We start from the raw sequence: 14,923 nt of genomic DNA, 5'->3' as shown, positions 1-14,923 counted from the left end.
TATGATCTCCGTGGTTGATGGATGGTGGCGGATATCGAGACGGGAGGCTCAAGCTTGAAAGATTTTTTAATCCATCCATCTTTTCTGGTGCAACCACACCACACATTCTGTTCCTGGGTGGCTTAACGTCAGGCACCGTCCCGTCCAAGCTCGGCTCCTACTGTGCAGCCATGCCGTCACCGTGGGGGTGCAAGCCAGTCTGCACAGAGCCTCATACTGTGAAACGCCAAAGGGCGTGCCGTGAATCTTTCCAGGCTGCCCAGATGCTGAAAACTTGGGTCAATGGAGACGGCTCCATTGACCTGACTCGAGCTTAGTCCGCGGAACCACGGAGTTCAACTTGACCGACAAAGAGATTCAAGTTCAACAGATTTATCCACAGATCTGACCCAGCCCTGCCCTGACCATAACGAAAGCTCAGGGGCATTCCTTGGCACTGGCAGCCAATCCTGGCACCGATAAATGACGGTTTCAGAACGGGAGCACCAAAAACGCCCGCACCCACCACGCGGCCACCCTTGTTCCTCCTCGGACCAAGCACATGGCGATATCAAAGGCTGAGAGATATCTAGCCGTGGAGGATGTCGCGCTTGAATACCAACCATTTCATTCATGAAACAGGGGAATCATGCCTTGTTCAAACTCAAAAAACCTTTCTCCTATTTTCAGTCAGTTAGCGGCCCTCAGGATCTATTCCTCTCCATGGTGGCAATCTCTCATTCTCCACCGTCAGTTCAACCACCGATGCAGAGCGCATTAGGGCCATGTTGGCATCAAGTGCGTGGCCCGTAGGGGTCTTCATGGTGTAGCACACAGCGTGGTAGTAGCGCGCGAATCTGTGGCAGAGCACACGAGATGGGTCGTCGATCATTACTCTTGGGGATGATGTCTCGGATTCTGCATCACCGATTTCGTCCGGACTCTTCACCGTTCATTTCAGCCTCCCTCAAACCGTTAACAAAGGAGAGATTACCGAATTAGGTAATAGCGATGTCTGGGGAAGAAATATGCTATCGAATAGCTATCAGAACTCATTTTCCAACCTTCTTTTAAGCGTGCACAATCTGTTGCATCACATCATGCCTCTCGCATCTTGGTCGACATTTCACATGCGCATGCATCTCCCCAACTCATGATGCACGGACCATGCAATGTTTTGCTTTGTGGCCAATCAGTCGATGGCCTCTATCAAAGGCATTCCAGTCTCGCATCACTCTTCACCCGCTGATGATGTCTTGTCATGATATCCATGATATACAATTCCCTGCCTCGTGGGCACTAGGAAAGACAAACTACGAAGTGTCTACATGAAATCCTGTCCATATGCCTCGGCATTGTTCAACAACACACCCACAATTCACTCCATCTATGCTCATGCTCGACCCCAGCCTTGAGGATCAGCAACTCCACCCGACCGTTGACCCTCGCCTGATATCCGCACACGACGCGCCAACAACGCCGATACTTGCCCTTTTCATGACATTCATCTTCACAGCTCCTCCACAGAGGCATCTCCAGCATCGCGGATAGTGCCGCAGCGTCCGAGCTCATCCGCGGTCCTGTTCATGGTGGTGTCCAAGTTCATATTCTTTATTCTTGGCTGCTCTCCACCTCTAATTAAACCCATGATCTTCCGCCGTCTAGGCAAGCTTGATGCTCCAGTCCTCGCCGATCTTGGCTCCCACACGGCCCACAGTCGCGTAGGCTGCTCTGCCTCCCTTGGCAGCGTGATACTGCACCTTGGCCGTCCATGTGCGTCCCTCCGACTCAACCTGCACTTCGTTCTGGTTCCAGGTCGAGGGTGCGCCAACAATGATAATCTTGTCAACGAACACCTTATCCATAGCCTTGAGCCAGTCACCAGGCTTGACCGACTTGATGTCTCGGTCCTTTGCCTCCAGGGAAGTCAAGGTGTTTCCACTCAGAGTGAACTTGCGGTGGATGTACTGGCCCTGCTCGTGATCAAACGAGTCGCCATCGTCAACATACAGTTCACCCTCGGCATTACCAGCCTTGGAGACTGACACGACAAGAGTGTAGTCGTCAAATCGCATCAAAGCGCTTGAACGTCGAGGGATATCGCGACGAGGGATAATATGTCCTCCTCGCATGAGAAGAGGAATGCTGCTGAGTGGTGCATACACTGAAAGGTTTTTGCCCTTCTGAGTCTTCTTAATCTTGTAGGTGAAGTAGTCGTAGTAGACCTCGTCGTCGGGGATCCAGATATCGACCGTCTCCTTGTCTTGTTCCGTCACTGGCTTCACCAGGAGGCCAGTCGAGCCAAGGAAGAACTGGTCCTCGAGAGCGAAGCCAGCCTCCTCAGAGGGATGTGTCCAGAACATGGGTCGGATAATAGGGCTTCCATCCTGAGCCGCGTTGAAAAAGGCTGTGTACCAGGCAGGCAACAAGGTGTATCGCAGGCGCACTGCCGCTGTAACAATCTGCACATGAGGCTCGGGGAGCAGGTAAGGCTCACGACGGCGAGAGTCAATGTGAGCATGAGCACGGAAGAAGGGATAAAAGGCACCAGTCTGGTACCAGCGAGTAAGCAGGTCCTTGTCAGGGTTGCCAAAGAAACCTCCGACATCAGCGCCAGCGAAGGGGAAGCCAGACACGCCCTGATTGAGAGTCATGGGGATGGAGGCTGCCAAATGAGCCCAGTCGGCCTGGTTGTCGCCAGTCCACATAGCACCAAGCTTCTGCGATCCAGCGTAGAAGGCACGCGTCAGAATAAAGGGGCGTCGGAGCTCGCCCTTCTCACGTGTGACCAGAGCCTGGAATGTCGCGTTCTGGAACGTCAGGCCGTTAAGATTGTGCACGTCACGGTGCTCCCATCCTCCATGGTGGATGTTGTCCTTGGGCATGGTAACCTCGGGGCCGTTAAACACTGATGGCTCGCTCATGTCGTTCCACATCCAGGTGTTGGGCATGGTTCCCTTGAACTTGTCATACTTGAAGAGAGTCTTCCACCACTCAATTGCCTTGGGGTTGAAGCAGTCGATCCAGTGAGACGCTCCAGGCCAGCACCAGCCTTCGTAGATCTTCTGCTCCTTGTCGTGAACACCAAGATCCTGCGCAGTCAACTCAGCCACAATCGGGTAGTTGTCCGTCTTCTTGATGTGAGGATCCATCAGAAGGACCAGCTGTCGACCATGAGAGTCGAGCTGTTCACCCATGCTGATGGGGTCCGAGAAGGAGTGAGGGTCCCAGGTGAAGTACTTTCGATCATCGGTATACTCGACATCGAGCCAGATGATATCATAGGGGATCTTGAACTTGTCCATGTTTCGGTCAACGTTCTTAACATCGTCGGTCGAGATGTAGTTCCATCGGCACTGGTGGTATGCGATGGCAAATTCCTGAGGCATAGCAGTGTAGCCAGTCAGCTCTCCATAGTTCTTGGTCAGGTCGGCGGGAGTAGGGCCGAGGAAGACAAAAACATCAAGGAGACCAGACTCGGAGATCCAGTGAGTGTGAGTGCTCGTCTTGGAGCCAGCTCCAAGGCTCAGGGGGTTGGCATGGCTCTTGTCCTTGGTAATGTCGACCCAGGTTTCGGCAACATTGAACCAGAAGACACCCACAGAAGAATCCTTACGGTGGGCTTGCATGAAGGGGATGGATCCATAGAGAGTCATGGGGCTGTCCAGGATGTACTCGAAGACGTCTGCATTGTACATGCGATAGGGCTCCTCCCAGTTGCCCTCTCCGCCTCGAGTCTGCTTCAGAGACAGAGGACCAGTGTGTTCGGGGATACCAAAAACATGCTCGTATCCGGGGAACGAGATGTCCAAGGCAACACTCTCAGGGCCACGGGGCTTGGTATCAGTGTTTCCACCGAACGACTCGTCCCACCAAGTGCTCTCGTCTTCGGCGGCCTCCTCGCCCTCCTTGTTCTCAACCTTGGGTCTCCAGTGCTCCATGTTGAGCAAGCCACGGTCATTGAACTTGATATGGGAGTTTCCATCACGTCGGAAGTCAATCTCAAAGGGCGAGAACTTAATGACAGCCTCGTGCTTGGACTCAGGGCCATACTTGATGTTAACCTGAGTCTTGTCTTGGAACGCAAGCTGGGCCTCCTTATCGAGATCCAGCCCAGCTACGAGGACCCACTGGTCGGCCTCGTTATATCGCTCCTTTCGGACAGGGCTGTTGTCTCGCAAGACGATATCCTTGTTTCGTCGCTTCTCTTCGTCCATTGTGACTCGGGCGGTGCCGGACTTGAGGAACGAGATGGTGAGTGGAAGTCGGACGGTCTCCCCCTGGGCGTTGATGGTCTTGACGATCATGGCCTGCAGCTTGCCATTTTCGAAGGATGTTGAGTCGGCGAGGACTTCGTAAGGTGACTTCCAGTTGGAGCCTAGGGAGGCAGCGTTGTCGGCGTACGCTCGGTTTCGCTTGCAAAAGCCGGACTGGCGACACTTCTTGAAGTCGTGTTCCTTGACGGCAGCTACGCAATTGTTAGCGGGATGACTTGCTAGGCCGCAGTTCGAAGGATTGAAGCATCGTACCAGCTGGCTGAAGCAGGCAAACAAGAGTGCCTAACAGCAACAGCAGCGCCGTCCATCGAAAGGACGACGCCATGGTTGACCTCATGGCGGTAACACGAGGATCAGCCGTCAACAAGGGGCAAAATAGATAGGAAAAGTATTTATAGACAGGTTAGATAAACATGAAATTGACAATGAGTTCCACGGCCTGGAGCAACCGCCGGAAAGATGGTGAGTGTAGATGGTTGACCGTATTCCCTGACAGCCTCAGCTTCTGATGGTGTCGAGGTCAAGCTGTCCCTTGATGAGCCTTGGCGACTCTGGAGCTGAGAGGGAGAGCTCCAAGCCCAAAAGGGACTAGTCTGACACGCAGGGGACTGTGGAGTCGGGGGTCAAGGGACAGCGGGGCAAATTCGGTAAAAGATTAGACCCGGCATAACGAACCATTGCTTCGCTTCTTGCATTCTCCTTGCATGTTTTTCGTTGCTGTTTTGATTGATTGACTTTTGCGGTTTCTTGCACTGTATGCTGCTTGAAGCTCCCTGGTGTTGATAGCTGTCGCTCTGCAGTATCGTGTAGAAGTAAGTTGAGTCTGTCCCCATTGGCTTATCTAAACTTAGTGTCATTATCAGGTAGTAGAACGTGTCAGTTCAGCTCGAATCAGTTTCAACTCTGCCAACGCTTGCTTTGAATCCATCGCTCCCTAGACCTTAATGACAACTCTTCATTCCAGAGTGTCAACTTGGACCAATTGAAAGTCACGAGTCCGTGCGAATTCCCTTCTCCTCGCACCCACAGCCCCTCAACGCCAACTCATCATGGCCGATGTGCCCCGCCAAAAAGTCGAGAACCCCGCTGCAGGCGGCGACAAGCACCCCAATCACCAGCGCAACCCGCTACGGAGAACTGCGGAAAATCTGTCCCCGCCGATTTTCATCGCCCTCTTCGCCCTCCTGGCCATTTATATCCTCTTTTCACCGCCTTCTTCCCACCTTTCACCTCCAGTTGTGCCGGAGCCAAAGTCTACCTTTTCCTCCTCTTCCTCCACTCCCACATCCCAAGTCATCCCAGATCAAAACAACATCACAATGTCTTCTACCGAGCAGACGTGAGCTACCCCGCCATCGTCGACCTACCCCTCCGGTCGATGCCCCTCCAGACAACATGTGCTAACTTTACTACAGCTTCATCGCTATCAAGCCCGATGGTGTCCAGGTAAACAATGGCACAATGCCAACTTGGTCAAGGTCGTAAACTAACACTTCTCCCTCCAGCGTGGCCTCGTTGGTCCCATCATCTCCCGCTTCGAGAACCGAGGGTAAGCAATCTTGGCGAGCATCGTACGTTTCTTGCGTTCTAACATTTGGAAACAGCTTCAAGCTTGCCGCCATCAAGCTTGTCACCCCCGGCAAGGAGCACCTCGAGAAGCACTGTCCGTCCCCTCGATCCGTTATCCCGATTGCCAATTGATTCTGACCATTCATAGATGCCGACCTCGCTGGCAAGCCCTTCTTCCCTGGTCTGATTGAGTACATGAACTCTGGCCCCATCTGCGCCATGGTCTGGGAGGGCCGTGATGCCGTCAAGACCGGCCGTGGTAAGTCTACCCGTCACAGCATCACTATATCCAGCTTCTAACCAACTTTCAGTCATCCTCGGTGCCACCAACCCCCTTGCCTCCGCCCCTGGCACCATCCGTGGTGACTACGCCATCGACGTCGGCCGCAACGTCTGCCACGGCTCCGACTCCGTCGAGAACGCCCAGAAGGAGATTGCTCTCTGGTTCAAGGAGGGTGAGGTCCTCTCCTGGAAGACCTCCCAGTTCGACTGGGTCTACGAGAAGCCTTAGATTGTCAATGATGTGACGCCCTGAACGATGGAACGGAAAAACGTACATGTGGGATGACTGAATCTCAACGGGTATAACAAAATCAAGACATGAATCTTCTCAACCTTGTGGCTGTGCTTTGTGATGTCTACGACTTGCGACTGAAGATGCCTTTTGCCCTTACTAGAACGCCAGCAAACCATGGCGTTGCCCAAGCACTGCCAATTATTCGGATTGGCAGGAGAGCTTTCGTGATGGCGTATGCGAGAGCAACTTCGACCACGACCTTGTATCGTCCATCTCCACTATGCCATCGTTCGACGGCGTCCTCCGACTTGGATTCGTGATTTCCCGGGCTGGTGCTTGGCACATTCGCCTCATCTTCCTGATCTTGTCCGAACCCGAACCAGCCTTTGCGCTTGAAGTACCTTTCAAACCGACCAACTCCATCCTCGACATAGGCCCCAAAGTGACCCGTCACGTAGTCCACAGGCACATAGTTGGTATAGTGAAACAACCCGAACAACCCAAGTACAGGTACAATCGCCGTGATCTCGTGCAGGATCAGAAACGATACAATGTGTGAAACTGGCGCATTTCGTAGACCATTGGTGTATTTTTGTAAGCGGCGGGGAAGCTTGGCCGTGATGCGGTCGATGCGGGAGGCTTGGGAGGATTTGGTCCTGATGGAGGTACGGCAAACGCAGGGAGCGTGGCGGGGACGAAGGCTGGGGCGCCAATTAAAGGCGAAGAGGCTGTGACGCATGTTTGGCTTGCGATAGTAAAGACACAAGGCGAGGTTTGGAGCTTTGAAGAGCAATGAAGCTGACGAAATAGAGAGACAGAGAAGAGTTGATGTTCTTAAGTGGAGCTGCTCACAGCCTCAACCCCTGTTGATCGATGTGCGAGTTTAGGGTAGCCAGCTTGCGACGAGATGCAAGACTTGTAAGCTTGTCAATTTCGAGAGCATCTGTGTACATTTTGAATGGATTGTTGGGTTAGCTATAGTTTTTTGCTCTTGAACTAATCGTGTAAAAACTCAATTGACGGTTCTCTTTACTCTGGCAAAGATTGTCTCCTAAAAACAGGGAGTGACCTTGAAGCGCTGGATGAACACAGGACGATTGAGCTAAACTTGTTGAGCGCACTCTCGAGCTGGCTTCTGCGATTTCAAGCTCACTCCAGACCCCAAGCTCAGTTTCTGTGGTAAGGATGTCCGGGTTGGCTCCCTCAGTGCATTGCTATCCTTGTATCTGAATGAACGGTCCATGACGGTTTCCAATGGGGGGTTCGGGACGGACTTACACACAATTGTCCCGGTTGGCTTTCATTATTCGGGGCTCATTTAGAGGATGAATGGTTAGAAATAAGTGGCAGAACGATGTTTAACAGAGTCAATGAGCTGGGCTGGTAGCTTCTTAAGCCGGAGATATGGACTTCACCTGCTGGCTCGATCACCACCATCATCCATCGGCCGTAATCCGAGTCGATGCTGCTCAAGGTCAACAGCCATGAATCAAAGGAGCCCGTCCTCTCCACGGAGCTACTTCTCCGAGTACCCTGAACACGCTCGGATGACCGTGCCGAAGCGGGATCGAGAGCACCGAAGCTCCTTCCTCTGTCTCTGCTTCTATGATACAGACACCTTCCTTGGCTGGTCTTGACCGCCTCACTCTCAACAGACGCAACTCAACAATGATGAAATGTGCGCTTAATGACTCAAATCGCCTTTGAAGGAAGGAATTGCTCTTGGTCTCTGACGACCGACCTGGTGTGCCCTCTTGCCTTATCCATACCGGATCGTGTGAGTTCGTGAGAGCGCCTGCCTAGAATTCGACGAGATGACCTCAACCGCCCCAACAAATCACCCTCCCTCCTTCCGACTCCGAGATGCTGGCATAGGACTGGGTTTTTACTCTCTTCGCTCGAGAATCCATCCTTCATTTCTTCTCTTCTCTTCCATCACCAACCAGCTCATCCAAGGTTCACTTCAGCCAACTCGCAGAATCTCCCTCCACAGCCCATACACAAAGCACAATCACTTCAGCCACGCTCTTCACTCTTTGAATCTGCCACCACACCACAAAGATGTTCGGACAGTTCGCGGCCTTCGCCGCTCTCCTGATGGCCGCCCAGGCCCAGCGCTTCCCCGGCGAGGACCTCATCCTGGCTGACTGTGGCATTGGCGACAACCCCCAGCACCCCAAGTGGTCGACCTCCCGGCAGATGAACTGGTACCAGGACATCAAGTGGCCCGAAGATGCCTACAAGTACCCTGATGCGCCTGACATGGCCGTCGAGGTCCCCTACAGAAACGGCAAATACCCTTGGATCCCTGAAGGTGCCACTGCCAAGATGCCCAACGGTGTTGTCTGGACCGTTTACATCGAAGACAGCACTCCTGATGGTTTCAAGGCTGGTTCCGCTGTCACCACCAAGGAGGGTGGCCAGATGCTCAACTGCTGGGCCTACCGTGGTCGCCCTGTTAGTGCATCTCTCAACAAGACCGTCAACCCTGAAGCTGTTTGCTGGTCCGCCTTTGTCTGCAACCGCGACGATGAGCCACCTTCCCGCCCTGACGACATGGGCTCTCAAACTTCCTCTTTGACAACGGATCCTGCCCCTCCTGCAACCACCTTTTCCTCGCGGCCACCTGCCACTCCTGTCCCCTCTCCCACTGGTGGCGATCCAGCACCTACTCCTGACCCCAACACTGGAAAGCTGTTTGTCGCCGCCTCGGTCAGCCCTCGTTTCCTCAACTGGCCCAACGCCTGGCAGGCGTTCATCGAGAAGTTCTCCTGGGATCAAGAGTCCGGGAAGTGCATCGCTGAGCCCATCAAGGGAGATGGCTATACCATCAACATCGAATGTGCTGGCATTCAGATTGATTCCGACTCCCACCTCACCCTCATCATGATCAAGGCTCTCCGCGATGTTGGCATGAACAGCACCTGGTTCAACCAGAACCCCACTGTCCCAGGCCAGAACCAGAACAACTCTACCGCTGAGCACTGGGTGGTCATGCCCGAAGCCTTCAACCTCCAGGTCGTGGACGTTGCTCACCAGAACATCATCGGCTACCTCGGCTACAACACCACATATGACAACTTCCTCAGCAGCGCCTGCTCGACTTGCGAGACTGGCCGATTTAACAAGCAGTTCTTTGACCCAATTCTTGCCGCGGTCAAGGGTACCTACCCCCTGTACAACAGCTACAGTGTCCAAGCTGAGTGTAGCCCCTGGATGGCATGCCAGTGAGGTGATGATTGAGGCGTGTGTACGATTGCTGGGGTCTATTGTACCTACAACAGGTTAGATGGTTTATGATGGGTGAGATGAGAGACAGACGATTTCGTGGTTCATGTTATCTTACTTCCTTCGCTTCTGTACATGTATTTCGCCTGCTTTACTTTACTTTATGACACTTGTAATACAACCGGTCTCGCTGAACAACTCCATTGATGGCTGATCATCTTGCTCGTGTCTTGGCTTCTCAAACCAGTGAAATGTCTGTCCACCAAAAGTCTCCTGTCACATGTTCCCCAAACATGGCGCCATGAACGTAGGCATCACCGACTAGGCTGAAGCAGTCGTCAATGTCGTTGAACCTCCTCAGGACCAAGGGTGTGGGACACCCAGCGACAATCATGACCTTGTCCCCAACTTGGGCCTCGGTCGGAACTAGACAAAGGTAGCCTCTCATGGTCCTCGCAATGCGTCTGTTGGGTACGAGGGTCAAGCGCAGTAGGGCCTCGAAAGGAGCAGCGGCTTTATTCCAGGCCTCGAACCTGGCCCGGCGTTCTGATTCGGAGATGACTGGTACGTCGGGGTTTTTGGGCATGCCCAACTCGAAGGCTAGGGGAATCATATCCTTTGTCTTGGGGAGGCTGTTTGTGGAATCTCTGCTGTTTGCAAGGGTCCACAGCGGTTCGAGGCTATCGAAATGATTGAAGCTGGTAGGGTTGGAAGGGCGATGAGCGATTAGGGCGGCAATGGTTATGATGGTCATCCAGGCGCTGAAAGCCTCAACGAGGTTTGGTGGTGCTGGGCGCTGGACCAAGTCATTGTCCATGATGAGAGTGCGCCAGAAGGCTTCAACGATGGGTTGCTGAGTGGGAAGGTATGTTGTACCACAGTGGAGGAGGATCTGCATGGACTTGTTGAGGCTACCATGGAGCATCTCGGACCATGTTTCACCAACCTCTTCAATGCTGCCGAGATGAGGTCTGATTGTTTTGACATGGAGATGATGGCGGTCTTGATCGATAGTGAATTCAACGTCTTGGCCAGCTGAGGAATCAAATGGACGGAGGCTACTATAGTTCGGGTTGAGGATGGGAGCATGGACTGTCTCGAAAGAAGGAATCCAGGTAGGTAAACTTGAACTGGTGCCACGGCTAGCGAGACCGGCGAGGGAGAGGAGATGTAGAGATTGGGTTTCTTGGAAGAAGGCGAATCCAAGATTTGTGAGGACTTGATCGTCGGTTGAGTGGTAGTCAACTTTGAGATTGAGACGAGGTTGTCCTTCGAGCCGTGCCATGTGGTTCACGAGGCCAAGGAGGGCATAAACACGATCTCTTCGGAATGTTGCCTTGGACCCGTTGCTTCCCAGTAAGAGTTGCAGTAGAATCCTCCAGGGATGACTTGTATCGATGCCGAAGGAAAAGTTTACGCTTTGGAGGACTTCTCGAAAGCGACTGGCTTCGCCTTGACTCCATTGGCGGACGATCTGAAGATTGATGGCGTGGAGGAGGCCTTGAACAAGGGGAATGCCCTCACGGCCGTTCCCTAGGGCAACAAGGCCGAGAGTGGCGCGGGACATACCAGTGAGGGCAGCGGCGTCTGCTATGACATCCCATGGAGCCTCGTAGTGACTGATTAGAACTGTTGGATTGCGGGATAGGGCAACCTCCTGGAGCATCCATACCCGTCCGAACCAGGCTCTGGTGTAGATGTCACCGAGGTCGATCCAGTCGACCGCAGTGAGGGGTGGTAAGCCGTTTCTTTTGAGCACCTCTGGATCATCCACGATGAAGACGTCCCCGTACGACTGGTCTCTGGCCAACTCAAGAATCTTGCTTTCTGCGCCTGCTGCTAGTTGTCGGGCTACCTCCATAGCCCGAGGCGTCTTGTCTGAAGCAGGACCTAGCCATATCATCGTCTCGACTGTCCCATTGTAGATGCTGTCCATGATGGGAACCTGGGAAGAGCGCTCAGAGAGACTGGCCTGGTTAATACAGATGCTGTCGACCCAGAGATATTGCCCAGGCCTGGCGGCGCACAACTGTGACAGCGCGTCACAGAGGTTCGGCAACACCGGGAAGGGCTTTCCATTGAGGAGGATGCATTGTCGGTCATGAGCCGTGTAGAAAGATGGATCGCCTTCGGGCGGACCCCAAGTGTAAGAGATGGCGAGATACGGGGGACATTGGTTGAGAGAGAATGTGTGGAGGGTGAAGGCTGGTGAGGAGTCTGTGGCTGCGTCTGGGAGGCGGAGGAGGCGGATGTGTTGATCATCGATCTTGTCGCTGTATCTGAAGCCAAAGATCGCTTGGGAGGCTTGGAAGAAGCTGTTTGAGAGGACGCTTTGTAATGAGAGTGATGCTCTTGACAAGGCGCGACGTATCCAATGACGGTTGGTTATGAGGGCGATAAGGGCGGCTGCAGCGGCCAGATGAGCTGGCTGGAGCACAAAATGGTAACTGTATCTAAGTCCTAGCCTCATATTGTTGGTCATGGACGGGAGCCCTTCATCTCTGAGGTTTTTGGTGTTGATGTCGTTGGTAAGATCGTGCAGGGTCATGGCGATGCTCAGCCGCAATTGATAGCGGGTCAGATCTGCGGTTTCGTGCTGGCCTCTTAACATCAGCGCCTATGATTGAGGGAACAAAGAGTCGTTTAATGGATATTGGAGAATTGGTATGCGAAGGAAAGATCAAGAAAACCCGAGGCCTGGAAGACTGTAGCTCCCGTGAAGTTGCTTAGGCCTGATCATGGTAATTCAGCTCGATTCGCTCATCTTTGGTATCATCGTTGTATAAGTCAGGCACAACATAAGAAGGCGCCTGATAATATCTAAGCTTGTGTCAGCGCATTATCTTTGACTTTATGCCTCTAGATCTATATCTATTCATCATCTGCTCCATCCGAGTAGTAGTCGAACTGCTTCGGAACCTTTACATCCTTCCCCCCTGGAGCGTCCGCATCGATTTCGTTAGTTGCGTTAGCTGTAGGTACCGACCCATCCGTTACCACTGCTGTTTCTGCCGACTGTGGAAACAAATGCCCTCTTAGAAGTTTGGTCATGTCCCTCGCCCACTCCCACGGTCGTGCCGTACCTCCAGGCAAGCTGTTGAAGTACTCCCAACCCATGATACCTCCAAAGGAACCATAACGACCTCGCAGTGTTGTGAGGACCATGCTGAGAGGGTTCATAGGCACATAGCCACCGCCGTTTTCCGGGTTGGTGACGAGTCCGATGACAATCTTCTCCGGAGGCCAACCCTTTTGGATCATGAGGTCGTACATGAGGGGGTTACTGCAGTCTCCCCAGCCGCAGTAGAATTGTGTGTTGTACCAGGCAATATCGCGGCCCCGCATGACTTCGAGAGCCTCGTAGTCGAAGCCGCTGAGGTTCTTGGTAAAGTCGAGCAGAGACATGGCAACGGGTGCCAAAGTGATGATGAAACTGGGACCAAAGTCGCTTCGAAGGCGATCTATCAGTCGAACGATCCCTCCTAGACTCATCTCCTCCTCCACGTCCAGATCAAGACCGTCTAGCCCACGCTCCCGAATCATGTCCCTCACAGGACCGTAGAACCTGTCAAACTGCTCCTGGTCGGCGTCAAGGCGCTGATAGCTCCCCTTGGCAGCGCCGCCCAGCATGCCCATGACTTTCACGCCCGAGGCCTGCAGCACGCGGAGCTCGGCCCACATGGTCTGGAAGCGGGGGTGAGATGGGTGGTGGTCGTTGAGGGTGATGTCCTCGGGCTTGTCGTTTATGTGGATGGCGGCGACAATGACGTGGGTGATGGTGATGCCTGGCTGCGTGATGAGCGGGAGAGGAGAGATGAGGTTTCCAGAGGAGTCATGATGAGTTTGGTAGTAGGTTATGAGGCGGGGGAGGGGATTGGAGGAGGCAGGGAGGGGAGGCATCTGGGGCGAGGAGCTTTGAGTTCGAGATGTTGCGTGTTAACGTTATTCGGTGATGTTGAAGGTAGAGGCTCTAGGTTGATGCAGGTTTAGGCGGAGGCGCTGTAACTTTAGGCTATGGCAGGTATGCAGCCACTGAAAGTTGGGGGGTTGCATTGTAATCTCGAAACTGAATCTCACCAGGAACGTTTAAAACGGCCAGCTTACTTGCATCAACGGTTTCATTTCTCTCGAATGACATATTCAATAAACGATGGGTATCTTTGACTTCTGTTGTCATCTCAGAAGTTGACTGCGCTCTGCTGCTCCTTTTCCAAATCCTCCACTCTCACTTTCTTACCCACGCACCGTCCAGGATACCAGATAGCAAACAGCAACACAGCCAACGCCACGGGAGCAAACTCGAGGCAAGCAAAGTAAATCTCGTTGGAATAAAGGTGGCCGCCTAATCCCTCTGCCGTCTCTGCCAGACGGAAACACGTTCGCAGATAGATGAGGATAGTGGCTACTGCGAATGCGACGCAGAAACTGGTGAGTGTTCGACCTCGTGTACGAATCTCTTGTCGGCTTCGGAAGAGAAAGCTCGCGGTCAAGATGACGAAGACGCCAAGGGAGAAGACCTGGTAGGCTAAGCCACCGAGGAGGATGTTGTTTGCGTCTGTGGGATCGTCGCGGTTTGACTGTCGCACACCGATGAGAGCAGCGCCTGTGATCTGGACCACAGTTGCGATGACGTCGGAAGTAATAAAGAACCAGAGGATGGCCTTGGGCGGGAGGAACGAGTATCGGCGTCCAAGCCGGGGTATCAATGCTGAGAGGATAGTGTACACACCCGCAGCGAGGAAGACGGGCGCCGTGACGATGAAGAAGTAGTTGAGGATAAAGTATAGTAGATGATACGGATCATCCTTGGCTGAAAGCGAGCGCGCAATGTATCCGACAATCTCAAACAAGAGCCCGATGGGAAACGTGATGAAGTACCAGCTCCGAAAGCGAATCGTCTGGACGAGGTGGACAACGAGGAAGACGGCGAACCAGACGGCGGCGAACACGGCGAGCGAAAAGGCGGGAGTGTAACCGTAGATGATGACGGGCGTGTCCCACTCGCCGTTGGGATTGGGAAAGTTTGGATCGACGTAGCCGTCGATGGGCGGGCCTGGTAGAAGTTAGCAAGGAGGAAGCTATCGCGAGATTTTGAGACATACGCCCAGAGCTGCCTTGCTCACTGTCACTCATGATGGCCGTGCAACAAAGACGACAGTGAAGAACAAAATGCGAATGTCCAACGATGGGACTCTCTTCAGCACCAGGACCCTGCTGAGGCCATACTTAATTATAAGCTTCTTTCACATTAAAACGCCATAGCCCACTCAACGACAGGCGCCAAGCCCAAATGGACAACCTCGGTTGTCCTGGTCATGAATCATCGTTTCCCTTTTGCGGGAAATACGATGAA

At 53.3% G+C, this 14,923-nt stretch overlaps 6 protein-coding genes across 6 annotated transcripts; 2 read left to right on the top strand and 4 right to left on the bottom strand.

Annotated features, from left to right (window-relative positions):
* Positions 1-1,640: 1,640 nt before the first annotated feature.
* Positions 1,641-4,581, bottom strand: NCS54_01168300 (Glycoside hydrolase family 31; the record flags this gene model as incomplete). The annotated part of the gene is made up of 2 exons (XM_053156950.1): positions 1,641-4,447; positions 4,509-4,581. The coding sequence occupies 2 exons, from the start codon at positions 4,579-4,581 to the stop codon at positions 1,641-1,643; spliced, it is 2,880 nt and encodes a 959-aa protein (XP_053012925.1).
* Positions 4,582-5,305: 724 nt separating this feature from the next.
* NCS54_01168200 (Nucleoside diphosphate kinase) lies at positions 5,306-6,336 on the top strand (the record flags this gene model as incomplete). The annotated part of the gene is made up of 6 exons (XM_053156949.1): positions 5,306-5,595; positions 5,672-5,702; positions 5,762-5,805; positions 5,861-5,919; positions 5,974-6,084; positions 6,137-6,336. The coding sequence occupies 6 exons, from the start codon at positions 5,306-5,308 to the stop codon at positions 6,334-6,336; spliced, it is 735 nt and encodes a 244-aa protein (XP_053012924.1).
* A 127-nt stretch (positions 6,337-6,463) lies between these two features.
* NCS54_01168100 (Hypothetical protein) lies at positions 6,464-7,081 on the bottom strand (the record flags this gene model as incomplete). Its single annotated transcript, XM_053156948.1, has 1 exon — positions 6,464-7,081. One exon carries the CDS (start codon positions 7,079-7,081, stop codon positions 6,464-6,466), a length of 618 nt encoding a protein of 205 aa, XP_053012923.1.
* A 1,322-nt stretch (positions 7,082-8,403) lies between these two features.
* On the top strand, positions 8,404-9,573 carry NCS54_01168000 (Hypothetical protein; the record flags this gene model as incomplete). The annotated part of the gene is made up of 1 exon (XM_053156947.1): positions 8,404-9,573. One exon carries the CDS (start codon positions 8,404-8,406, stop codon positions 9,571-9,573), a length of 1,170 nt encoding a protein of 389 aa, XP_053012922.1.
* A 235-nt stretch (positions 9,574-9,808) lies between these two features.
* NCS54_01167900 (HET domain-containing protein) lies at positions 9,809-12,118 on the bottom strand (the record flags this gene model as incomplete). Its single annotated transcript, XM_053156946.1, has 1 exon — positions 9,809-12,118. The coding sequence occupies one exon, from the start codon at positions 12,116-12,118 to the stop codon at positions 9,809-9,811; it is 2,310 nt and encodes a 769-aa protein (XP_053012921.1).
* A 323-nt stretch (positions 12,119-12,441) lies between these two features.
* Positions 12,442-14,703, bottom strand: NCS54_01167800 (GH18 domain-containing protein; the record flags this gene model as incomplete). Its single annotated transcript, XM_053156945.1, has 4 exons — positions 12,442-13,355; positions 13,648-13,673; positions 13,816-14,623; positions 14,673-14,703. 4 exons carry the CDS (start codon positions 14,701-14,703, stop codon positions 12,442-12,444), a joined length of 1,779 nt encoding a protein of 592 aa, XP_053012920.1.
* Between the last annotated feature and the right edge of the window lie 220 nt (positions 14,704-14,923).

This window comes from Fusarium falciforme, chromosome 9 (genome assembly GCF_026873545.1).
Source record: "Fusarium falciforme chromosome 9, complete sequence".
Lineage (NCBI taxonomy): Eukaryota > Fungi > Ascomycota > Sordariomycetes > Hypocreales > Nectriaceae > Fusarium > Fusarium falciforme.
This window is presented reverse-complemented; position numbering and strand designations above follow the sequence as displayed.